Genomic DNA, 27589 nt, shown 5'->3' with positions numbered 1-27589 from the left:
ATCACTCATCCCACCCAAGCCTTACATGTGGGAGAGACATAGTAACAATAGTCAGATGACCAGTCTTGGGCAGGAACACTGTGTGTATACTTATATTAACTCCTTAGCCCATGAGTAACTCACTATCACCTGCCTACAAAGCAGCCCCAGAGAAGCTCTGCACACTCTTGAATACCAGTTTCAGCCTCCTGAAATTTGGTGGGACAGATATGAAACCAGTTCACACAGGAGTAAGGGTCTTAATATGCCCCTTACTCCCACATAAACCAGGGGCAGGATTTGTTCCAATTGAAAATACAAGTCGCTATAATTTTATTCTTAAGCCTCAAAAAATACCTTGTTCAAAATCAATTGGCAATACATATTTTTTAAAAATATCAGTTACATTTAAGTTAGCAGGTGGAAGGGTATCTTGGCCAAAATGTATATTGTTGAAATAAAAGAAGATGGGGGAGTTTTTTCCAGTTGATGCTATATTTCATATGATTTTTGTTAGAAATTCTGGAAGGCTAAACAGAGATGAACACAGTAAATAAATCTCTGCTGTTAGGGTTCTTCTGTTTATAGCTTCCATGTCCATCTTACTATATCTTAATTTTTACTGATGGTTACCTTTGGTTAATGAGAATCACGTCAACACTTAAAGATTGTTATTCTTATCATTAACTATGGGCAGTTATTCTTCAGTTCATACCTACTGAAGTACTGGTTGTGGTTCCTGATGCAGCACTTGATCGTGGCATGGTGGTAGCTGTAGTGGTTGAAGGCTTAGCGGTGTTAGTTGAAGTAGTTGTTGGTGTTGGGGTTGGAGTGAGTGTCGGATGCTTAGTCGTGCTAGTTGTCAGGGTGGTGGTTGGAATGGGTGTTGGTGTCTCAGTGCTGATAGTGGTTGTTGGTGTGATTGTGGGGGTGGTTGGTATGGGGATTGGAGGCTCAGTATTAGTTGCGGGTGTGGGGGTTATGGGTTCATTGGTAGTTGTGGTGGTGGGTGTGGGGGTTTGGTGAAATTGTCATTGTGGCTGTGGGGGTTGGAAACTCAATGTTGTGTTGGTGGGTGCGTGGGTTGGTGGATTGGTGGTAGCTATGGGTGTGAGGATTGGGGGCTCTTTGGTTGCTGTACTTGGGGCTGAAGGCTCAGTGGTAGTTTTGAGTGGAGGGTTGGGGGGCTGGTGGTAGGTGTACTGGTCAGCACTGGGGGCTTTGTGGTCATTGGAGTGGTAGTTGTAATTGTGGTGCATTGTGGCCAGCAGCAGTATTTGCTGATCTCTGAATTGAGGCAGACAGGTATTGGAATCAGGCCCCCTGGGACTTGGTCTTTATTATTACAGATAATCTCAGTGAAAACAACACATTGCACTTTTTGTCTTAAACTACAATGGAGGTGACAGGGAATTCCTGAGCTCTCCATGAAATATTCAGTGGATTCTCATATATCGCTGAGGAGTTCCACACTGTGATTTTTTTTCATAGGTTTCTAATAATCATTTTCTGGGCCATGTAAAAATATCAAAGATTTGCCTTTCAGGGAGATGCCGGCTCTCTTACACCAGCCTTTACATCATCACTGATTAAGGCCAAGAGACTTTTATGTGTATCATAGCTGGTTACACCAGGTCTAAAGTTGTCTGACTGTTTAAAAGCAAGCTTTTTGTTTGCCACTTAATTCATAAAATGCAAGGATGAAATACACACGTACACACACATATTCTTTTACCATTCTAAAATGAAAATGTATCTCTTTTTCTTTCTTGTCCCTTATTTTCTACCTACCATGTTTCACAATGAGGAGCTTCGTAATAAAGAAACTTACTTGTAGAGGTTGAAGAGGTTGTGGTGGTAACTGCAATGGAAAAATAATAGTATCACCACAAGAGTTCCAGAGGAATGAAAACAGTAGCTAAAATCCCACCAACATTCAGTTCAGGATTTTTGTCCAAGACACTAAGGGCACCTTCCATCAGTGCACCAGCCCCAAAGATTTACAGCACTTGCTTCAGACTCCCAGCTGTGACCTTGGGATTCAGGAACATTTTCATAATGGTGAGACCATCAGTCACACCAATATCTGAGGTTCCCCGCATTGAAGGATAGAGCAACATCTAATATTTCAAAACTTTCTTAGTTCACCATGATAAAACCATGCAAAAGCATAGTTATAAACAGTTGTAAGAAGCCAAATTTCTATGCAATCTATCTGTAAAACTCTTACCTGGGGTAGTCGTTGCTGTGGTGATGGTGGTGGTAGTTGTTGTCTCTGAGGTGGTTGTTTCCGTGGTGGTGGTGGTAGGTGTCGTTGTCTCTGAGGTGGTTGTTTCCGTGGTGGTGGTGGTGGTGGTAGGTGTCGTTGTCTCTGAGGTGGTTGTTTCCGTGGTGGTGGTGGTGGTAGGTGTCGTTGTCTCTGAGGTGGTTGTTTCCGTGGTGGTGGTGGTGGTGGTAGGTGTCGTTGTCTCTGAGGTGGTTGTTTCCGTGGTGGTGGTGGTGGTGGTGGTGGTAGGTGTCGTTGTCTCTGAGGTGGTTGTTTCCGTGGTGGTGGTGGTGGTGGTAGGTGTCGTTGTCTCTGAGGTGGTTGTTTCCGTGGTGGTGGTGGTGGTGGTAGGTGTCGTTGTCTCTGAGGTGGTTGTTTCCGTGGTGGTGGTGGTGGTAGGTGTCGTTGTCTCTGAGGTGGTTGTTTCCGTGGTGGTGGTGGTGGTAGGTGTCGTTGTCTCTGAGGTGGTTGTTTCCGTGGTGGTGGTGGTGGTGGTAGGTGTCGTTGTCTCTGAGGTGGTTGTTTCCGTGGTGGTGGTGGTGGTAGGTGTCGTGGTCTCTGAGGTGGTAGTGGTGGTAGGTGTCGTTGTCTCTGAGGTGGTTGTTTCCGTGGTGGTGGTGGTGGTGGTGGTGGTGGTAGGTGTCGTTGTCTCTGAGGTGGTTGTTTCCGTGGTGGTGGTGGTGGTAGGTGTCGTTGTCTCTGAGGTGGTTGTTTCCGTGGTGGTGGTGGTGGTGGTAGGTGTCGTTGTCTCTGAGGTGGTTGTTTCCGTGGTGGTGGTGGTAGGTGTCGTGGTCTCTGAGGTGGTTGTTTCCGTGGTAGTGGTGGTGGTGGTGGTAGGTGTCGTTGTCTCTGAGGTGGTTGTTTCTGTGGTGGTGGTGGTGATGGTGGTGGTAGGTGTCGTTGTCTCTGGGGTAGGTGTTGCTGTGGTGGTGGCAGAAGGGAATTCAGATGTAAATATCCAAATCATTGGTAAAAAAAATGACTATAGGAAATACATATGCTACTCTTACCACATTACTTCTTGTGATAATGATCTCTTTGACAGTAGGTACCCTGAATCCAAACTATGCTAAGTGACATAAATATGGTTTGTACAGAGCAGTGCTACATCCTGGATTCTTAAAATTGAATCTCAGATTCACATAGGCTGTGTCTTTCGTATAAGAATATCAGTGTTATTCACTAGAATTCACCATAGGAATGGTGGAATCAAGGATTGCATATATTTAGGAAAAGGACAAATGTGATAATTATTATGCATATCCAATGAGGCAGCGATCAGTCCTTCCACTCAAGCCTTACATGTGGGAGACATAGAAGAATAATAGATATTAACTCCTTTGCTCATGAGCAGCTCAGCATCACTTGCCTAAATAGCAGTCATGGGAATTGCTCTGTGCACTATTCAATACCTGTTTCATCCTTTTGAGCTTTGGAGGGACAGGTATGGAACCAGCTTACACAGGAGTTAGGGACTTAACATGCCTCTTATTCCCATGTAAACCGTGGCCAGGATTTGTTCTAAGTAGTAATATGCGTCTCTATTATAGTATTACTAAATCTCAAAAAAACCTTGTGTCATAAATATAAAGGGAAGGGTAAACCCCTTTGAAATCCCTCCTGGCCAGGGGAAAGCTCCTCTCACCTGTAAAGGGTTAAGAAGCTAAAGGTAACCTCGCTGGCACCTGAACAAAATGACCAATGAGGAGACAAGATACTTTCAAAAGCTGGGAGGAGGGAGAGAAACAAAGGGTCTGTGTGTCTGTCTATAGTCTGTCTTTGTCGGGGATAGACCAGGAATGGAGTCTTAGAACTTTTAGTAAGTAATCTAGCTAGGTATGTGTTAGATTATGATTTCTTTAAATGGCTGAGAAAAGAATTGTGCTGAATAGAATAACTATTTCTGGCTGTGTATCTTTTTTGTAACTTAAGGTTTTGCCTAGAGGGGTTCTCTATGTTTTTGAATCTAATTACCCTGTAAGATATCTACCATCCTGATTTTACAGGGGGGATTTCTTTATTTCTATTTACTTCTATTTTTATTTAAAGTCTTCTTGTAAGAAAACTGAATGCTTTTTCATTGTTCTCAGATCCAAGGGTTTGGGTCTGTGGTCACCTATGCAAATTGGTGAGGCTTTTTATCCAACATTTCCCAGGAAAGGGGGGGTGCAAGTGTTGGGAGGATTGTTCATTGTTCTTAAGATCCAAGGGTCTGGGTCTGTAGTCACCTAGGCAAATTGGTGAGGCTTTTTACCAAACCTTGTCCAGGAAGTGGGGTGCAAGGTTTTGGGAAGTATTTTGGGGGGAAAGACGTGTCCAAACAGCTCTTCCCCAGTAACCAGTATTAGTTTGGTGGTGGTAGCGGCCAGTCCAAGGACAACGGGTGTAATATTTTGTACCTTGGGGAAGTTTTGACCTAAGCTGGTAAAGATAAGCTTAGGAGGTTTTTCATGCAGGTCCCCACATCTGTACCCTAGAGTTCAGAGTGGGGGAGGAACCTTGACACCTTGTTTCAAATCAATTGGCAATAGATAGCTTTAAAATATCAATTACATTTAAATTAACACATGGAAGGACATCTAAGACCACATGTATAATGTTCAAAAATGACATTTTTCCTGTTGATGCTATATGTCGTGTAATATTTTCTTAGAAATTCTGGAAGGCTAAACAGAGATGAACCCATTAAATAAATCTTTGATGTTAGCACAATTCTGACTGTAGCCTCTGTATCCACCCTACCATATCTGAATCGTTAATAATGGTTACCTATGGCTAATGAGAATCACGAAAGCTTATGCTCAAATAAATTTGTTAGTCTCTAAGGTGCCACAAGTCCTCCGTTTCTTTTTGAGAATCACATGAACACCTATAGAATTTTGTTGTTATCATTAAGTGTGCGCAGTGATCATTCAATACTTACCTGTTGAAGTGCTGATTTTGGTTGTAGTAGTTGATGTGGGGATAGTGCTAGTTGTAGTGGTTGTCAGGGTGGTAGTTGGAGACTCAGTGGTGGTGGAGGCTGTGGGGGTTGAGGACTCAGTAGTCGTTGGAGTGGTAGGTGTAGGTGTGGAGCAAACTGATAAGCAGCAGTAAACACTGATCTCATAATCGTAGCATACTGGAATCAGGCTCTCGACTTGGTCTTTATTCTTACAGGTAAGCCCAGTGGAAACATTACATTGCACTTTTTGTCCTAAATCTTCAATGGGGACATCAGGGAGTTTCTGAGCTCTGCATGAAATATTTTGTGGTTTCTCACATATTGCTGAGGCGTTCCATGCTCTGATTTTCTCATAGGTTTCATTATCACCTTTATCTTCACCATATTCTGGGACACTGACACTAATCCAGGAAGACCACCAACAATATTCAAACATAGGTGTACATGGTGCTGCAAGACAACAATGGAACACAGAATTTAGAAAGAAGAGAAACATGCATGACATGGTAGTGAGGTAAGCAGTGCTGCGAGTGATGCACTGGATGTACATTGGTCCAAAACAAAAAACTACTGCAACCTACAAAGATTTGACATGAGAGCAGGATTATGATCTCATCTACACCAGTTTAAGTCACAAGTGTTTCAATTCAAGTCAATGGAGGTAAACTGCCTAAAAATAGTGCAAGATCAAAATCAGACTGTGAATGTGCTAAATTGGTATTTCTTATGCACAGAAAACAATATAGCATGAACAGTTACATGTAAGAGTAGAATGGTAGAAGGAAGAAGATCAAGTAGGCACTTCCTACTTTATCTGACACCCTCCTGTTAGTTGCTTTTCCAGCAACTTCTATCTAAATTCTGTCATTGCTACAATGGATTGGCTAGTATAGTATAAAGACCCAGAACAAAGCAGCCATAAAGCAGTGTTTCATCCCCAAAAGTAGACTTGCAGTGGCTCATTGGGCAAAGAGACGGTATCCTGAGGTAGTATGTCATAAGGATAGAGAATACCCATGAGGCATAATGAGATATTGTAATACCAAGCCTCAGTCCGCAATCGCTGTGCTGGGCATATACTGAAAATATAGTCAGTAAGTCCTACTGTAGAGAGTAAAACAAATACATATTCATGCTTTTGTGGAATCAATACTTTTCATAATGGAACTTGTGGTTGTTACTGATGGATACGACACAAGTGGGGGAAAAGAAGAGCAGATGTAAATATCTAAATTATTTATAAAACAAATTTAACTGTAGTAAATACAGGTTTCAGAGTAACAGCCGTGTTAGTCTGTATTCGCAAAAAGAAAAGGAGTACTTGTGGCACCTTAGAGACTAACCAATTTATTTGAGCATGAGCTTTCGTGAGCTACCGCTCACTTCATCGGATGTATACCGTGGAAACTGCAGCAGATATTATATACACACAGAGATCATGAAACAATACCGGGTGGGAGGAGGTATTGTTTCATGATCTCTGTGTGTATATAATATCTGCTGCAGTTTCCACGGTATGCATCCGATGAAGTGAGCTGTAGCTCACAAAAGCTCATGCTCAAATAAATTGGTTAGTCTCTAAGGTGCCACAAGTACTCCTTTTCTTTTTGTAGTAAATACATTCGCCTCCCCTCTCACACACACAGTTTTCTGAGATAATAAACTCTCTGAGAAAATCCAAAATTTGCTAAGTTATATAAAATATAGACTGTAGAGAACATCCCTCATTGCAACACAAAGGATTCTCTCCTAATCACTAAAGACAGAGCAATTGCAGCAGTGGAGTGAGGGTGTAACCTCGCTGGACTCCGCAGATGCATTCTGGCTGCCTCAACTGGAAAGCCTCTGGTCTTCTCAAGGAGAACATGGAAGACTGGAGGATAAAAAAGCCTTCAAAAGGGTGCAGCATCTGCTCCTTATGTGCAGCCCTGCTCCAATTAACTGTGTGAGGGATGCAGAACAGCAGAGCCATGTTCTCCTCCACTTTGGGATATGTCCAGTGTCACTGATAGTAATAGACACCCTGGTCTTTGTGACCTGGCTCTCTTTTTGCCCCGAAGTACAAGGGATGAGGGATCTCAATGCCGCCACCCCTCTGCCCACCTTTGTGCACTCTTGAGGGGTTAATCACAATCTAGGAAGAAAGAAAGCCCTTTCACTCCCACAATAGTGAGCCAGAAACTGTAGCATCATACAGAGTAAGTAAGAGCACAAAAAGCCTTACCTCACACCTTGTCCCCTCTAACCTCCTACAAAATCCCTGCATTGGTTATGCACAAGAACAATCCTTTCACTCCTCTCAATGAAAAATATCAACTCATCCTCTCAACAATGTGGATTCTTTAAATTCCACCTTTGCTACCTTGAGGTTGTGTCTTTTTTATAGGAACATCAGTACTATTCACTGGAATTGACACCACAGGACAGAAAATCCCCTCTAGGACTGGTGGAATTGAGGGCTGCATATATCAAGGAATACATGCAAATGTGATAAATATTATGCATATCCAGGGATGCATTAATCACTCATCCCACCCAAGCCTTACATGTGGGAGAGACATAGTAACAATAGTCAGATGACCAGACTTGGGCAGGAACACAGAGTGTATACTTATATTCGCAAAAAGAAAAGGAGTACTTGTGGCACCTTAGAGACTAACCAATTTATTTGAGCATGGTTAGTCTCTAAGGTGCCACAAGTACTCCTTTTCTTTTTGCGAATACAGACTAACACGGCTGTTACTCTGAAACCTATACTTATATTAACTCCCTAGCCCATGAGTAGCTCAGTATCACCTGCTTACAAAGTAGTCCCAGAGAAGCTCTGCACACTCTTGAATACCAGTTTCAGCCTCCTGAGGTTTGGTGGGATAGATATGGATCCAGTTTATACAGGAATAAGGGACTTAATATGCCTCTTATTCCCACGTAAATCAGGGGCAGGATTTATTCCAAGTGAAAATACAAGTATTTATTATTTTATTCTTAAGTCTCAAAAAATACCTTGTTCAAAATCTATTGGCAATACATACTTTTTTAAATATCAATTAGCTTTAAATTAGCAGGTGAAAGGGTATCTTGGCCAAAACGTACAATGTTCAAATAAAAAATAAAAAGGTGGTGGGCTTTTTTTCCAGCTGATGCTATATTTCTTATTTCTTATTTGTTAGAAATTCTGGAAGGCTAAACAGAGATGAACACAGTAAATACATCTCTGCTGTTAGGACACTTTGTCTGAATTTTTACTGTTGGTTAACTTAAGTTAATGAGAATCACATCAACGCTTTCAGAATTTTATTCTTATCATTAATTGTGGTCAGTTATTGTTCAATGCTTGTTTACCTGTTGAAATGCTCGTTGTGGTTCCGCTTATAATGTTTGATGATGGCATGGTGGTAGTTTTAGTGGTTGGAGGCTTAGTGGTGCTAGTTGTAGTGGTTTTTGGTGTTGGCATTTGGTGTTGGATGCTCAGTGGTGCTGGGGTTGGCAGTGTGATGGTTGGAGTGGGTGCTGGGGGCGGCTCAGTGCTGATAGTGGTTGCTGGTGTGGTGGTGGGGGTGGTTAGTGTAGGGGTTGGGGACCTGGTAGTAGTTATGTTGGTGGGTATGGGGGTTGCTGGAAGTTGTGCTTGTGGGTGTGGGGGTTGGAGGCTCAATGGTCACTGTATTGGTGGGTGTGGGGGTTAGGGCCTTCATGGTAGTTGTGGGTGTGGGGGTTGGGGTCTCGTTGGTTGCTATATTTATGGGTGTGAGGGTTGGGGGCACCTGGTGGTAGTTGTGCTGGTGTGTGTAGGATTTGGGAACTCAGTGGTAGTTGCAAGCGGAGGGTTGGAGAGTTTGTGATAGTTGTGACTGTAGAGATTGGGGGCTTGGTGGTCATTGGGAGTGGTAGTTGTAATTGTGGTGCATTCTGACCAGCAGCAGTAAACACTGATCTCACAATTGAGGCAGACAGATATTAGAATCAGGACCCCTGGGACTTGGTCTTTATTACTACAGATAAGCCCAGTGGAAACATCACCTTACACTTTTTGTCCTAAAACTACAATGGAGATGACAGGGAATTTCTTAGCTCTGCATTAAATATTTAATGGATTCTCATATATCGCTGAGGAGTTCCATACTGTGATTTTTTCATAGGTTTCTAATCACCATTTTCTGGGCCATGTGAAAACGTCAAAGATTTGCCTTTCAGGGAGATGCCAGCTCTCTTACACCAGCCTTTATGTCATCACTGATTAAGGCCTAGACACTTTTATGGGAATCATATCTGGTTACAGCAGGTCTGGAGCTGTCTGTTTAAAAGCAAGCTTTTGTTTTGCAACTTAATTCGAAAAATGTAAGGATGAATTACACACGTACGCACACATATTCTTTTACCATTCTAAAATGAAAATGTATTTCTTTGCTGCCTGGCTATCTCTTTTTCTTCCTTTTCCCTTGTTTTCTACCTACCATGTTTCACAATGAGGAGCTTCCTTATAAAGAAACTTACTTGTAGAGGTTGAAGACGTCGTGGTGGGAACTGCAATGGAATAATAATAAGTATCACTATACAGTCCTAAGAGTTCCAGAGAAATGAAAACAGTAGTTTAAAAAACCGCCAACATTCAGTTCAAGATTTTTGTCCAAGACACTATGGGCACATTCCATCAGTGCACCAGCCCCAAAGATTTACAGCACTTGCTTCAGACTCCCAGCTGTGACCTTGGCATTTTCATCATGGTGAGAGAACCAGTTACACCAATATCTGAGGTTCCCCGCATTGAAGGATAGAGCAATATCTAGCATTTCAAAGCTTTCTTAGTTCAGCATGATAAAGCCATGCAGAAGCATAGTTATAAACAGTTATGAGAAGCCAAATGTCTATGCAATCTCTCTGTAAAACACCTTCAAGGAGAAAAGTATTAGATGTCCATCCACACTGGAACTTTACCGATATTACAGAATACATACCAATATGATAATATTATGCATATTCAGGGAGGCAGCAATCACTCCTCCCACTGAAGTCTTACATGTGGGAGAGATCTAGGAACGATAGCCATGTGGCTAATCTTGGGCAGGGATGCTGAGAGTATCATTATATTAACTCTTAATCCATGTGTGGCTTCGTATCCCCTGCCTAAAAAGCAGCCATAGAGATGCTCTGTGCACTCTTTAATAACAGCTTCAGCCTTCTGAGGCTTGGTGGGGCAGGTGTGGAACCAGCTTACACAGGAATAAGAGACTTAAAAAGCCCCTTCCTCCCATGTAAATGACAGACAGGATTTGTTCCTATCAATATTATATATATCTATTATTTTATGGTTAAATCTAAAAAAAATATCAAATTCCAAATCAATTGGCATTCAGTATATACTTTTAAAATGTCAACTGAATTTAAATTAGGAGGTGGAAACGTATCTGGACAAAATGTATAATGTTTCAAAAAAGAGTGATTTTATTCAGGTAATGCCATATTCCATAAAATGTTGTGACAAATTCTGGAAGGCTAAAGAAAGTAGAAACTTTTCAATGAATCTCTGCTGTTAAGGCAATTCCGTCTATAGCTTATAGTTATTGTTAAATTCTTGCCTGTTGTGGTCTCTGTTGTAATTGTTGATGTTGGCACAGTGGTAGTTGCAGTGGTTGTCGGCGTGGTGGTGGTGATGGTGGTGGTGGTTGTGGGTGTGATAGTAGGGGTGGTTGTTGAAGGACAGCCTGCAAGAAAGAGCTTCTTTGTGAAGTTGTTCTTCTAAGAAATGATCAAGAGCAACAACATGCCAAGACATTTATGAAAGTGCCTAAGGTAAATCTGATATTTTTGAGTGTGTGAGAGGTGCACCTCTAAGAGCTATACCTGAAGCTAAACTATGCAACCCTCATTAATTTATATTTGCATTTAGGAGGAAGCTAAGATATATCTAATAAAGCGCTATGTAGGTGAGGTACATAAACTAATTAGCAAGAATAGTAATTTCATTTAGAAGCAGGGTTACTAAAATACTTCCTAATACAGTAGCAGATCTAACATAATGAATCTGTTATAAAATACCACATGTTCTTGAGGGCTAAGTGGCTTGAGCTGAAAATTAATATTTTAACCCTAACCCTAACCTTAACCCTAACCCTAGGATATTGGGGAAGGGGCATTGTTCTAACAACACCAAAAGAAAGGGGCAGTTGTTACACTTTGATCTTAAATCAGCCTTCACTTTTTTGTCATATCCTTAGATGTGTGAGTGATGACTGTGAGGTTACAAAGTGTTACCCAATTTTTCTTTTGTGCAATCCTGGCTAGAGCTGCAAAGAATCATTCAAAATCATTACTAAATCTCCCATGGAGACAGATGGAAGAGATACGTGGCATTCCTTTTCTTTCCCTTTCCAGTATGCAAAAAGAATAAAATGCAATTTACCTGGGACAGGTTTGCACACAATATTTCCTGTTGAGATGCAGACACTAAAAGAAAAAAAATTCAGTCAAAATGAACATTTTTGCAAACCAACAGCAGCCCCTGCAGTAATTTCTCATGAATCCCTGCAATTAATTTATAGCACACTATTTGCAGGGGCTAGGAGTCTAAAAACTTAAAAACAACTTTATCACTCAAACTTCACCTCATGAGACTGGATATTTCTTTGGCAGTTGTTTGCTCCAATATTGAGAATTGCTATTTCCTCCCGATACAACCACCGGCTTTCCTTCCTCCAAACACTCTTCCTTGATATAATTAATTACCCTCCATCAGGAGCAGGGAAAATATAATATGACTAACAGCCACTGCTCCCTTAAACCATTTTGCTCCATCTCTGCTGCACAGATCCTTATATCTCGACAAATTACTGATCAGGGGTATACTGAGGAGGGCTGAGGGTGTGAGGGAACATGGCCAGAGACATTTGTGCTCCAGTGATCCCCCAGCTGGTTCTATCTGGCAAAATGTAGAACAGCGTAAGGGCTGCGCTAGGTGTAATTTCCAGATATGACATATTAAAAGTAATATTTAATGCCATTATCAAAAGATATATTAATGGGACATTATCAACGTGAAATAGTCAATTTCAAAACATGAGTTTAAAATAGTTTTAGGCACTACATCTGCTTCTGAGTTTTCCTGTCAATTTTTGAAGTTTTACAGCCACATGTTCCTATTTTTAAAAAAATCTCTCCTCCGCTGTTGCAGAGACAGATGTGAAAGACATACAGGAACAACAGGTGCAACTGACTTTAGTGAATAATTGAAAATGACTATACACAATGTCCTGTTAAATTCACAATGTGAATAAGTTCAAAAAATATAGGTACTTTCATTTCTCTAGTCTCTCCCAGTTATAGCAATCTGTGGAATTACTTCTAACAATTGCAGGTAAAAAAATGCACAGAGAGAAATGTGAGTAGAAATAGATGGCGTTCCTTTGAAATCCAACTGTATTGTAACTATGGTGTTCCCCTCACCCACTATCTTTGTAAGGCAAGATCTTCATCTGGGGTAAATCAGCATTTATATGGAGAAGGGCTAATTCACACCGAGGTTCTTGCAGGTAATCTGTAATATTACAGCCTTCATTCAGGAGAACACGACAGCATGGTCTGTTCACAACAGCAGTTAAGCGTGTGCTGAAGACCCATTGAGGTCAATGGGATTTAAGCATGTACTTAAGAGATTTCCTGAATCAAGGTCTAAATATGCATTGCTCCATCACTTTTGTATTTCCACATACCATTCCAGACAAAGGTCTTCTGTGGGTATTTTTGAGCCATTTTCATAACGAGTGCCATTTTCAATATAACAGCCACATTGATCTTCAGGTACACATTTTCTGAGGTCTTCATCAAAAATGGGCTTTTCTTCAGGGCATCTTGGGTAGCAACCTGTTGACCACAAATGGTCCATTTTGTAATATTAATAAAAACTGTTAATTTAGTGATTACATTCTCATGGGAGGCCTGATCTAAGGCCCATTGAAGTATGAAAAGACTCCTTCTGATTCTAGATGAGGCCCTGGATGATGACCACTTCCAAAAGTGGTAAGTTATTCATTGTAAATCCTGAATATTTCCCATTGAGCCATCCATTAAGAGGCCAATATTTACCAGCACTACAATGTCTGAGATCAGTTATGATCAGTTATTTCTTTTTGCAAGGATACAGAAATGCTGCAGTATCTCAGTTACAGCAATGTATAGCTGACAAGGCAAAAATAAATAAAAAATTTAAAAGAAATAATTAAGCAATAAAATTCTACTTTTCTTTACCACAATAAGAATCTTTTCTCCCCCTTGAGGTACTCTTAAAATGGTATTGGCCAATGGGGATCGTGGATCAATCTTATACTACAATTCAGGAAAATACGGCACGTGCTCAACATGTGAGTATCATCCCATTGATGTCAGTAAACAGTACGTTACACCACACCAAATGCTTGTGTCTGATTATAGATTTAGGAATGGCCAGGCAATCAATTGATCTCATTAGCTAATAGCTCCAACTCCATCAAGTAACATTTCAACTAAATCTTCATGATATGCCATACAAAAACAATTAGGAGTTTCTTACCTTCCAGATATGGCAATGAGAAGTTGGTGCTGACATTGTTAATGATCCTGCAGGTCAGAATTTGACGGCCACAAGGCTCGTAGTGCCATTCGCACTCATTACGAGGGTTGTAGTAATCACAGAATATTGCTGATAGAAAACAGAAACTGATAAAAAAAAACAGCCGACAGAACAGAATCCCATTCCCACCTCTAACCATGCCAGCCAAATGCCCCTACACAGTGCACCGGTAGCAGTATTTCCCTTGACACATGAGACCTGGATTTTTTTTTCCTACTCAACCTGAATACAGAACACATGAAACTCTGGATTTCAGCTCCTTCACGTTTAGCACCACTGTTGCAGGAAACAAATGTTTGATTGAAATCACACAACTGCTCAGAATCAATTTTGAATTCAAGCTGTCTGTTGAAGTGTTGTGATTTTTTTTTATTTATTTATTTTTTTTTTTTACTTCTCTGGACATCTGCAGACTCTTAGGGCTGATGGTGTGTATAGGCTGAAATCAGTTTTGCCCAGATATATCAAATGGAGTAGTCACATGGTGTTCCTCCAGTAAACCCACATGGACATGCACAAACTCTTCAAACCTGAACCTTTATGGGGGAAAGCTTAACGCATTCAAAACCAAATTCCTCAAACCATATGGCCTATGAACCAGTGTGAATTGCCACATGGCTGCAGAATAAAATTTGCAAGATTTCTGAGTTGAGAAGTGATGTACTGTGTGTAAGAACAAGTCCACACTGTGAAAAGCTTAGTTACTGCTCCTACTGGTTGGATCGGTGGAAGTGTTACCCGTAACTCATTTAGTATGATCACCATCCCAAGTTGACTTTTGGTGTCAGTAGCTATATGCAAGAGGCACATACAACAGCCTAAAATGAAGTCAGTGGGATTTTATGAGTATAACTTAAACACAGTTTGGCCTAGGGGGACTAGTCACAGGTGACTGTGCTATACACAAAATGTAAAAAAAAATACTAGTAACAATTCTGGGTGGGAGGTTTTGCCAACTAGATAAATATGCTGGGAAGGTCAGTCCACCAGTTGGCACACAGAATGGGAAGGATCATTTGAAATGTCATTTAAGGGTCAACCCATAGTGACAATTTAAATACACTGAACTCATTGTTACAATAATGGGCAGCTGCTTATACTGAGATGATGAACCCTTTCCACTGTGTGCCATAGCATACAATCCTGTGTCAACACACTGCTGCAGTGATTAAAACTTTGTGATATCGTTCTGATAGGTCCAGCTGTACTCAGTGGGGAATATTTGAAGGTTACTCACGGCATATATCAGGAGTTCTCCAGAAGACACAAGCTTCAGCCTTAATGCACTCTTGGGCATAAGCAGCAACTGCGGAACAGAAGCACTCACAGTCTCCACCACTGTCACAGGAGCAGGCATCATGAACACAATTGTCATAGAACGGAGCTGGGTCCACCTGTGGGGGAAACACGTGGGGCAGCTGTTAACACCAGAGCTCTCTTTCCAATTTGGAATCTCAGATGGAAATCCTTTAGACCAGAAGTTGCTTACTGTCTGTCAGGTAGCAGATCTGAGCTAGGTTAATTTCCATTACATTATCTTAATTTCTTCTAATGTGGTTATGGGGAAAAAGGTAACTAAAAGAAGTGTCTTGTGCATTGACCATATCTTCTGATGGGCATCATTTTAGTTTAATGACAAAAAAATTATTACTCCCAGCACAGGACCACTGTACCAATGTCAAAGCAAAATTTTATTCTATTCTGTGTCCTGCATTATCAACACAATTATCAGCTGAGTTCTGAATCCAGACTCTTTATCAATAAATATGATGCACAAAGTAGAAAGAAACACTTTATTGAATTTACAAAACTGGTGATTAGCAAAAATGTGGTTTGACTGGCAAACTGAACTATTTGGACAGGAAGAAAAGGAGTACAAGTGGCACCTTAGAGACTAACCAATTTATTTGAGCATAAGCTTTCGTGAGCTACAGCTCACTTCATCGGATGCAGTGAAGTTGAAGATGAAGTGAGCTGTAGCTCACGAAAGCTTATGCTCAAATAAATTGGTTAGTCTCTAAGGTGCCACTAGTACTCCTTTTTTTTTGCGAATACAGACTAACACGGCTGCTACTCTGAAACCTATTTGGACAGGGAAGTTGCTGATGGAGAATAAAAATAAGACAATTTGAGGTTATTTTTACAACTGCTCTTCTAACCATAACCATATTCTGAAAACAATTTTGTTAAGCCTCCCTTCTAAACCTATCTGCTATTAGGATAGTATACTTCAGCTTTCAAAAAAAAAATCCCTGCACTTAAATTAGCCTCCTTTTACAAGCATCTAACTTGGACACTCTTCAGGGTGCCATAAGTACCTCACTCAGGTTCTCTTCTTCTTCTTCTTCTTTAAAGTGAATTAATCTGCTAACTGTATCACCTTCTTCAATCTACTGTACTTTATGGCTGCTGATACTACTGCTGATCTAAAAGAAAATTTGATTGAAGTTAATGAAATTTTCTCTTCAGTTAGTTAACCAGCCAGGTGGTGTACATCTGCCAGACATACCATCTGGTAGCAGAGAAGAAGCAGAGACAGTTCTATACCTGCCTAGTGTTGGTGCATCCTGTCATACATTAGCAAATGCTTTTTTTCCACTTTGGATGATCAGAGGGAGAACCCAGACTGGGTTTTATGCCCCCACTGAAAGGGGCATAAAAGCATATGCTAGAACAACAGGAATCACAACTCTTTGTCCTCCTTCCTATACTTATAATGCATGTAAAGCACTTTGAAAAACTCTGTTAAGTGCAAACTATTATTATTATTAAATTATTATTACACTTCAATTGAGGGTCATGGCTTAGATAAATTACATAACACTATGTATACCTTGAGCCTATAACACTGTGTTTTGTTATTATGATTTGGATGCATTTTAATATGAGATAGGGTGATGTAAGCATGCTTAAACTATGAGCTGATTGATACCAATTATCACTTAAAACAAGGAGAGTGCAATGCAACAGATGGAAACATCTAAAGTCTGTCCACAGTCAGAACCACCATCTGCGATTGGAGAGGGGGAGGATCCATAAAAACCCAGTGACATACTGGATAGGGATCCCAGTCTGCACACTAGAAAAGAACCTCCATTCTATATGTAAACAGAGTGTTACTTCTGTGTGGCTCACAAACAATACCACGGCAGGGAATTTCTCCCAAACTAGAACAAATGGATGCTTCAGTCCAATCTATGAAAACATACCAAATCCCTGGTTTGACTATCCCAAGGAATAGCGGATGCCTGAACATCTAACTTGCAAGTGTAGTACCTCTTCTTATCAGGGGGATGAACCTGATGATCTCAAACTTATTGAGATCCTTACTGAGAAACTTTCCAGTTTCTAACTTCTGAGGCTACTATGATTCACTGTTCCCTCACTCAGCTGTGCAAATTCAGCCTTCCTCCGTCTTCTTGCACAGAGGTTCACTTGTAGGTAGTAGCCACCGGCCTCTCTACTAACCTTGGCATGACAAACTTTAAAGACTTCACTCCGGATGATGCTGCACTCCTTCTCTGCCCAGGACTTGCGGTGAGGTTTCAGATTGCAGGGCAGGACCTCTTCCACCACATCAGGGCAGGAGCCAGACAGTTTCCAAGAATTACCAAACTCCAGAGGATTGGTCACCAGCAGCCCGCTCCTTGTTGTGAAGTCATTGTTGGACTTGTCATCAAAGTTGCCACACAAACCACAGATTTTGCCCTGAAAAAGCAAAAGTTGTTTGATTTCAGAACATGTCATCAGATTTTCAGTTTGCCCAGTAAGTGAACACCAGTAGAGTTAGAACCAAAATAAAGATACAAAGTGAGGGAACAATTTCTCTCTGTATCTTACTTATTTTCATCTTTACTTCAAAATCATGTGTATAAGTTAAACTTATTTTTGTGTGTTTATCTCCCTGGTTAGCAAGCTACCGATAGCCCAGGCAAAGAACCTGTGTCTTCCCTTTCTGCTACATACAGTATCTAGTAACTATATCTATATTTCTTTGCAGCCTCCCATTCAATTTATAGGGATCCAAACAGTGGCTACACTTCTCTCACCTGACAACAAGCCATCTCTTTACAGTGCATTGTGGTATGCAGCAACTTAGCTGCATGATTCCTATTAATATAAATAGGAGTCACATGGCTACATTTTCCCTTACACAATGCACTGCAAATTTAGCCCTAAGTCTATTAAATGTTAACTGTGAAGAGTTGGCTGATCATCTTTAAGGCAGATTTCCATCATTTGCAAAGAGTAAGATGGAATAAGGAAGAAATAAAGCATCCTTGAATAAAACTTAAAAGTCAGTACAGTGGCTTCAGTGGGTTTTGATTGGCTGGCATCCTTCTAGTCAAGGATGTGTTTGCAATAAAAGCTAGGAATCTTTTGCCTCTCTTTTTCTTCTCCCTCCATTTTTTTAACCCTACTCAAGCTATTTCAAGGTTTCCAGCAAAGTGTCATGAAAACATTTACCCTCTTAGGAAAACAAACTAAGCAGTGTCGTAAATGGACACAAGTGTGGGGTCCTAAAATGTGTGCACAGCCCCCAACACTACAAAGGGCTGCTTGAGTCTCTTGCTAAATAAGTCAAATGCTTTATAAGGGAAGACGTCCGGGTCGGAAGCGTTTCATCAATAAAGAACTTTTAGTTTCTTTTCAGACAGGTCCCTTACACAGAGGCTGTGAGATGCTGACACACTTTGCACTATTTGAACCACAACTGCATTTCCCCAAGGTAAAATGCGTTGCATTATTATTTGAGAGCTGGAGTTATGCTGTGGCAATCTTGTGAATTTTTGTTCTGTCTTCTATTGGGGAATTACAATGTTTTAGCCACTTCTTTGGTACTAAGGGCCATACATATATAAAATACGCACGCACACTACACTATTATATATAATGAATAACTTGTGATTTAATAGTGAAATGCCTCCAAGTATAAGTTGGCCTCTACCACTGCTTGAGAGCTCAAGCCTAGCAATATAGCTCACTGTCTGGAAAATAGGGCCCCTGTTCTGTTTTTCCCTTACTTTACAATATAGAGCAAAGTTTGGGTCTATAATGATGAGAAAAATTATGTCTGGGGTCCCAAGAGTTTATTCTTTTGGGGCCTGATCCAAAAACTCATAAAAGTCAACAAGAATATTTTAATGAACTTCAGTGGGATTTGTATTAGAGCATTAATGTTTACAACTACTGGAAAACCACAGGGGACTGCTCATCCATATTGCAATAGTACACAATACACCCACTGGTATTGTTGCACTGGATCATACCATAAGAAGCAACAGACAATGGCACCCGCCATCATGGATAATGCAAGATATATATGAATCATCAACATAAACAAGATTTAGGGACACTATTAAGAGTAACAATTAAACATCATCCATATTTACCTGCATTCAACTATTCATAACCATATCAGCAGATTCCCTAATATTTAAGAAAAAAGGACTGGAGTTGCTCACCTTATAATTAGGAGTCAGCTTTATGAAAATAGTAGTCTTCTTATCCCAGATGAGCATCACACCATTGCTGGCCTCAATAACAAGATAGAGCCCCACTGTACGATTCCAATATCGTATATGTTCGCCAACATCTCGCTGAATTTCTACATACTGCTTCTCCTCCAACTTCAGTTCGGTTTTCTGAAGGACAGAAAGAGAAGGGATATAACAGCACTGGCTTTATAGTGAGGCAAGCTATTGGAATGATGATGCTGATGGACTTCATTGTGAAGCTAAGACTGCCAAACCACAGCCTAAATCCTTAGCAAGTGGAAATCACCATAGTTCCATTCACTTTAATGGAGCTATACCAACCTTCAGTTTCAAGGCACATGACTACAAGCAAAGGGCAGTTTTGATCAGCTGCATTCTAGGGCTGAACCCATCCACAGCCACCACTCACCCCTAGAAATATTTTAATAGCCTTTGAGCAAGTGACTCCGGTGGTTCCACATGGAACATTCACTGTGACAATACTAAGCGAACCTCTGGGATCCTCGCCACAATAATCCTGTTGAGAGTGGAAAAAAGAAACAAGTCAATGAAACGAACCATATTATTTATTTTGATTTCAATCTAAAATAATTTAAAATTATTCTTCAAATTCCATTACACACACACACACACACACACACCCCTGCGTGCCATTTAACTCTATGTTTACCAAATACTGGGAAAAAAGTGGGACAATTGAATTAAACAATATTTTATGTCCCTAAATATATGGATGATATTTGTTTTCCAATTTCAGAATCAGCCATTTGTTTTGGAGTAGCATTGAGCTGACAACTTTCATTGTTGAGCTAGCCCAGTTGTATACAATCTGCAACAACATCAGCAGAAGAAATGTTCACTCAAGGGCCATTAATTTCCTTGCACAGCTGGGATTTGTTGCAAATATGGAATTTAACTTGGCAGAAGTTGCAGTCGCCACAGAAACAGTGATCTTAAAGAAAAAGGGTCTAAGAGAGGTGGTCCAAGAACCAAACTGATAGCTATGTTGTTGTAAAACTTTTCATTCTTTTTAGAAGTTTTGTCTGCACACTGCTCCCATTGGACATTACCTGGGCAGCCACATATTCACAGTGTCCATCAAAGTCATAGTATTTTCCATCAAAGCTGATATAATGGCCACTTCCATATACAGTACAAGTCCCATAGCACACATGATTGGTGCAGGTCCATCTTCCTTTTTGGCAGGTACTAGGGAAAGAATAAAAGAGTTGGATGAAATCTGAAAAGTGAAGTCGGAATGTTGATGTATGCTGCTTTGGAAGCTGCAGGATAAATCACATAGCTGGCTGACACAAGGAATCCATCACATGCATAATATTATGTTACAGGGTATTATAAGACACCATCTCATCAACAGTCCCCACATGGAATGGGCCCACTGACAAATTTATAGCATGGTTGTTAGCTCTGCACAGCTTCCTTTTTTGTTCCCGCAACAACACTACCCAAAACTTACACTACTGCCCAATCAGAGATGCCCTTGGCAGAGAGACGGATTCTGAGCTCAGTTACAGTGATCACCCTAAAAACTTGTCAGTTTTGCCTGAGATAAACAGAGATAATTACCTTAATGTTTGTAGTATTACCTAAATTTACACAAAGGGAGTCATCCGAGATCACAAAGAAACCAGAGTGGAACTGAGAATCAAGGCTTGTATACCTATATCCTGCTCATCACAGTGGTATTTAAACCATTTCATTACTATTCATTTACTACAAGAAATATACATCAAAAGGAAAGAAGAGACCTTTACAGCATCTTACCATTTGTTGCAGCCCACTTTTACGTCCTCTCCAGGAGAATAAAACTCCTTGTTATGAATACATGGACAGTCCTTCTCCTTGACACAGCCCCCTCTGCCATCATCAATCAGTCCATGCGGACACACGCATCCTGAGACACACTCTGTCTGGAACTAAAGAAGATAAGACAAAAATTATATTATTGTATAAGAAAACACGACTTCTCTGTTATCCCACTTCTTCTACAAACATTCATCCCATGTGCTTCATTCCCTGGTTTATAACTCAGCCATTTTTATTTATTTAATTCTATTGGTCTCATCTCTCTAGTATCTGAGTGCCTGAGAATTTCCTTCATATTTTACGGAGATATTAAGTTCAGACTATCTTACTTTTGTTCTACACGGAAAACTAATGTGCTGCATTGTGAACAAAATGTCTATCCATCCAACCCATGATTTTCCTACTGAGAAAAGAGAAGACAAATCAGTGAAAAGAGAAAGGATGGCAAAAAGTAGTGGAGAACTAGAACAAAAATGATGAAAGAAAAGAAAGGATGGAAATAAAAGGAAAGAAGAGAGAAAAGACTAAAAGATCATGTTAGTCAGATTTGCACTGCTTCATTCAGGGACTAGGGGAAAGAAGAAGCCATGCCATAATCAGAGGTAAAATGAAAACGTACATAGTCAGTATCCAGTGTATGACAGCTTAGCTGCAGAGGGGTTTGTGAAGACCAAGACTTGACGCTGCTGCAATCAAAGTGAATCTTGGGGGATGGACACTCTGTAAAACAAAGATACCATGTTAGATGGGTGAACTCTGAAGATCAAGGGAACAGAAAAGAAATAGGGAGGTATTCGATACTGAGACAGAAACAGCAGTGTGTACCCCTTAAAAATAATAAATGTAAACACCGTTTCTAATACAAGGTAAAATCCTTGGCCAAAAGCAAAGTGAAAGGTGGTGACTGTTTCACAGAAGGGAAAAAGAAACAAGTGAAGAATTCAAATGAGAAACTGAGATATTTCTCTCTAAAGCATTTCACTTACTGTCATTTATTATCTTCACTTGAGTGCAATGGAGAACTGCATTTCGGCAAACACTACAAAGGGTGAGAAGATAGAAATTCATAGAACGTAAGCCTAATGTTTTCAAATGATGAACATCTGAGAACAATTTGCAGAGGCATAAATGAACAAATGAGATTATTACTTCTGCCAGACAATTATTCTTTTGGACCGTCAAAAATTCCCTATTGCTGTGGTATGTTCTTAGGTGATAAAGTAATAATGAACCCATTAATAATGATCTATTAGTGGAATAATATTTAGCAGTGGCCTTTGTGAAATATGCGCCTTGGGGAAGAAGTCCCACATGATTTCAATAGAGATTTCACAGTGAGCTGGGGAAAAGTTTTGCAGAACTTTTGAATGTTACATTATAAACAGATGGTAAATTCATGATTTTCAAAGAATGGCCACAAATTATCCTGCAAATCCTCAAAATTGTACTTTTTAGCAATCAAGGGAATACATAGTCATACCCTTTCAGAGCATGTCCTTAGCCTCCAATAAATACATGAAAATACATATCACCATTTTATGCCAATTCCAGTCAAATGCAATAACCTCATTGGCCTGTACTCTTATCTCCTAGTTCTCTCCTCCTTGAAAGGCAAGGAAATATTTTACCATTCACAGCATGAGTCACTAGAGTTCATGCAAAAGACTATTGCTTCTGGGAGCCTGCATGTTGGTTTTGGAACTCATCATCTTGATTAAATGGGTATCAATTAGTAACTGTTACAATGCAAAGTGAAATGGAATAATCTGTTTTCAGTGAGAAACCTGCTAATTGCTCATGTAGCTTCTTTTCCCCATTGCCTAGCAAAACTCCCATTGGCTTAAGTGGTGCAGATCAGGTCCAGGGTTACCACAAGAGGCCACCACACACCTCATAAATAAAGAGATATGCCATACATATTAATAAGTTAAGTCACAGCAGTATGACGTTTTGTTCTGCTACGGTGGTGGCAGGTAATATATACCTTTTATCTACACGGTATCACCATAGATATCAATATATAAGCAAAGATAAGAAGTGGGGGCTTTCACCTCCACAGTCCACAAATGACAAGCCATAAAATAACCTACCAGCGTTCTTCTTGTTTCACAATGACATCCCCAGGTTCCAGGTATGACCCTTTATAGTAGCATGTACAATGGGAGATGGGCACACAGTTACCCTTCTCATTCATATAGGTGTTATCAGGGCAGCCACAGCCATCAATGGGAATGAAGCCCTCCAAGCAGTGCTTTTCGCCATCAGCAAGGGAGCGACAGGTATGTTGACATGTGGTCAGATTGTAACGAAAGACCTGGGATGCTGGGCAAGAGGACACTTCTTTGTCTGGAGAGGGGGGAAAAGACCAATGGTTGCTATACTGGCAAATAAAAAAACCCTGACTGGGCATTATAGAATTTAAATCTTTCTTTCTGATCTCTGCCCATGCAGTATGTAATAGTAAAAATGAAGGGACTCCCTCCCATTGTATTATAGAATAAATTATGGCAATTAATAAATAGTGTTGCCTTCACTTTGTCCTACCTTCCAAATTACCACCTAGGAAGTAATACTATTTCTACTCTAAAGGGTATATTCTTCCTTTAACGAACAGGCATAATTTCTTTTATTATAAATGGGAGTTGAGTATATAGAGGAAGCAATGAAAAGATCCATTAAATACACGTAGCGTTATTTCTTTTCCTTTTCCCTTTAGTTAACGGATCTTTTGCTATTGGAATTTACTTTCTAATAATAATATCTTTTTCTCTGTTGCTTCATAGCCCTATAACCCTCCAACAGAAGTGCAGTTTACCAAAGCCCAGTTCCCAGTGTTGATGGTACCATTGATAATGCTGGTCCACACCCAAGAAAATAAATAAAATGGAAGAGCCATGACGGCTTATATTCCACTGGACAAAGAAAAGACAGATTAGTGTTTGTGAAGTGGTAGAGGAGAAGACGATAGGGAAAATAATTACTCCCCCGTTCATGAAGTGGTCCTATAAATGAAGGACATTTAAAGAATACAGCTTTAACCATTCAAAATTCTTGACACTGTCCCCTTAAATTGTATTGGGCATCTCCAAGGCACCTCTAAACTCTTAACACCGAGGTTAATGTAACTGTAGTCAGGTGCACTCCGTCCATTCCTATGACTGGTTTCAAGGGGATTACAGTGTCATCACTTACTGCAGATAGTTTGTCTCCAGCCCCCGAGCATGATTCCTTTGAAGGCACAGGCCCTTGCGTAAGAGGATAGGGCCCCACACAAGCATTCTTCACTGTTCTTACAGCTGCAGGTGTCATATTTACATCTCTGAGACAAATAAGAAGCAGATTGTTAACAAGCCTGCAGGAGGAGGATTAGAACCATAAAAGGAAGACTGTGAAAACTGGGGCTCCAGTACAGTAACTGTAGAACACCCAGTACTTTCTTTCCCATGTGGCTTTCATTCACTCCCAGAATCAGAGAGCACAGCAGATGAGCAGAGAGCTGAGGGACCAACCCCAAAAGGCTCAGGGTGTGTTTGATTAAGCATGAAAAATGTGGATAGTTCGCCAGCCCTTATCTGAACAGCCAAACCTTTTGAAAGTCCAGTGTTTAGCCAGCTTCCTCACAGCAGCCTTTTTTAAGGGAACTTTGATACTTTTAATTCCTGATCAGTCACAACTCGGAAATGTGCAAGCCCACAGAAATTAAAAATAATAAAAGCAAATAAATTAGCTGAATGGGTTAAGATCTTCACAAATGTTCAGCTCAGACTGAATTGTAAAAGTGAGGGGGTTCTTTCTTTTCTCCCCAGATTGGTTTGTTTATCCCTCCTCAACAGAATTGAAAACAGAGGGAAACAGACCAGGAATAAAATGACACATAAATGGGTTGTTGTTTATCTCCCGATCAAGTAAACTCAATTTATTCTTTATTAAACCACAAAATAGATGAATGGTTAAGGGCTGGCTTAACATGTGACTGTCATGGCTCAGTATTCCTGCCTCTCTTGAATTCTCATATGAAAATGAGTGCCCTTTCACCACACACAAGCTCCACCCCCCAAAAAAGCACAATGATTTCCATCTTCTAAATTAGCATTCTATGAGAAAGCCTATTGTAGGAGATCAGGGATGCACTCAATGCCATTGGACAGGTAATCATTACAAAATTTGAACCAATTTTTATGGCCAAGTTTCAATAATCCCTTGAACATATGTATATGGTAAGACACGTATTAGACCAATGCCAGAAGGTGTCAGTATAGTATAAAATCCACACCTTATAATATTCCACAGGATCAATGACTGAGTGACATCTGGCAAAAGGAGATTCTGAATTTTTCAGAAAGGAACACCAATATTCAGCATAATTTTCTGTAACAAAAGCGGAGAGAATGAATTATTTTCTTGCATCATACCCTGTTTCACCATACTGTCACATTACAATATGCAAAATAATCTGACCCAAGCAACAAAATGATAAAAATGAGAACCCTAAACTTTTCTGGGAGTGGAGAGATCGCACAGAACCACTATAAATTTGGCCCACAGTCTCTGACTCAAATACCTAGTGGCAAACACAAAGTGGAAATCATATCCTATTAATGTAGTCTGCCTGCACAGGATTGTCTTCCTCTAGCCTCCAATTGTTTGAGAACCCATGATCAGAGGATCACAAATCCAAGCTGAACATAAAAAGAAGCAATAATGCTAAGAAAGGTGCACCACTACTCCAGACATATATTTTAATATATTAACGACTTTTCTTCTATGTCTTTCAACACAGGGTTACCCCTGCAATTTCCCTCTGAACTGTTCATCTCTTTTATAGAGTCACAGATTCAAAGTCCAGAAGAGGCCATTATGATAATCTAATCTGACCTCCTGTATAACACAGACCATAAAATGTCCCCAAAATAATTCCTAGAGCAGATCTTTTAGAAAAGAATCTAATATTGCTTTTAAAATTGTCAGTGATAGAGAATCTACCAGGAGCCTTGGTAAATTGTTCCAGTGGTTAATTACTCTCACTGTTAAAAAAAATTCTTATTTCCAGTATGAATTTGTCTAGCTTCAACTTCCAGCCATTGGATCAAAACCTACTGCCTGAACAGAAAACTGAACACTAGACCCTCAGATTAAGAATCTGACACATTACCACGTAAATTCTCCAGGGTCCCATAAATGATTAATGGAATTTTGAAATAACAGCCTTATTTTGTATTTATTACCATCTGAACCAGGCAGAGCAAGGACTTGACCTTGGGTCTTCCGCAGCCCAGTTGCATGCCTTAACCATAGGACAATCAATTACTCCAAAGGAGAAGCACCTGTTAGCTGGCATGTGCAAGCCCACAGTACATCAGACAAGCACACACATTATTAACTTGTCAGCCTTCTAAATAAAGATTATTATTCTGAAACTGCTATTTGACTGTGTATGAGATATAGAATTGGAGGAAAGAGGATCTATGAAAATGTAGTATTCCTACCGCTTTCAAAGCTGAGAACACAAGGGTCTTCCAAATTATCCACTTGGTCTTTACAGGTGGCTTGTGCTTTCCAAGTGTTAGCAAAGGCAGATCCTGTAGCTTCTACCAGCCCACCAGCTGTTTTAAAATCATCACATTCTATGCCATTGAAATTCCCACAAAGACCTGTTGAGAAAAAATGTGTTTTTTAAAAATTATTATTCATTTTTCTTCTAAAAGAGCAACAAAAGAGGAAAAAGATGATTTACCACATGACTAACAGTCAGAACATCAAACAGAGGGCTCCTCCAACTCAGTATTAAAATTGCAATCACAAAAGTAGGCATTTGGGGGGTCTCACTTTAAAAATCCAAGTTCTGGAGCAGGTGGTCTTCAACTGGTCTTCGGTGTTTTGGGTGATTCTCCCTAACATTCTTTTATGGAATAGTTTCCCAAGACTGGCTACTTAAGTAATTTAAAACTAGACTGAACAAATGAGAGCTGTAAACAGGGGAGTTTGAGTGGGAGTTTGAAAGGGGAGTTTGTCTTGTGGTGCTTGTTTTTTGCTGTGGGTGGTGGTGTTTTGGTGTGGTTTGTGTTTCCCAGATTAACAGGATTTAGGTGGGAAGGCAATGACAGATACAGAGGTAGCAGTGGGAGTGACCCATGTAGCGGAAGACACAATGAAGATGACTGAATGTGGAAGCTGTGGTATGTACATCATCCTGGAGGGGGCACCTGGTAAGAGTATTGTCTGTATGAAGAACCTTCTGATAGAGCTGATGGAGGAAAAGATCCGAGGTTTGGAGATGCAGGTGGAAAGTCTGGTAGAGTTTAGGAAGGGGTTTGAGCAGATTATGGAGCAAAGACATGAGGTATCTGAAGGGAAAAGCTCAGACTTGCAGATGGGAGCAGGACTGGGGAATTCTGAGGGGAGACTGGGTGAGGAAAGTGGTCAGTGGAAGCATGTGACTAAAAGAACCAGGCAGAGGAAAAGACGGGCTAGTG

The 27589-nt window shown here is 40.3% G+C and overlaps 1 protein-coding gene across 1 annotated transcript in view; it reads right to left on the bottom strand.

Annotated features, from left to right (window-relative positions):
* Positions 1-27589, bottom strand: part of MUC2 (mucin 2, oligomeric mucus/gel-forming) — a 69788-nt gene that overhangs the window by 20072 nt on the left and 22127 nt on the right. The window contains 23 exon segments of the mRNA XM_075130040.1: positions 695-879; positions 1771-1840; positions 2210-3166; positions 5169-5639; positions 9129-9296; positions 9644-9713; positions 10785-10925; positions 11590-11633; positions 12634-12791; positions 12896-13046; positions 13732-13860; positions 15029-15185; positions 17260-17499; positions 19257-19436; positions 19699-19806; positions 20360-20498; positions 21075-21226; positions 21736-21842; positions 22100-22155; positions 23207-23462; positions 24309-24435; positions 25390-25484; positions 26603-26767. Of these exon segments, the coding sequence (XP_074986141.1) occupies positions 695-879; positions 1771-1840; positions 2210-3166; positions 5169-5639; positions 9129-9296; positions 9644-9713; positions 10785-10925; positions 11590-11633; positions 12634-12791; positions 12896-13046; positions 13732-13860; positions 15029-15185; positions 17260-17499; positions 19257-19436; positions 19699-19806; positions 20360-20498; positions 21075-21226; positions 21736-21842; positions 22100-22155; positions 23207-23462; positions 24309-24435; positions 25390-25484; positions 26603-26767 (4326 nt within the window).

This window comes from Caretta caretta, chromosome 6, assembly GCF_965140235.1.
Source record: "Caretta caretta isolate rCarCar2 chromosome 6, rCarCar1.hap1, whole genome shotgun sequence".
Lineage (NCBI taxonomy): Eukaryota > Metazoa > Chordata > Testudines > Cheloniidae > Caretta > Caretta caretta.
This window is presented reverse-complemented; position numbering and strand designations above follow the sequence as displayed.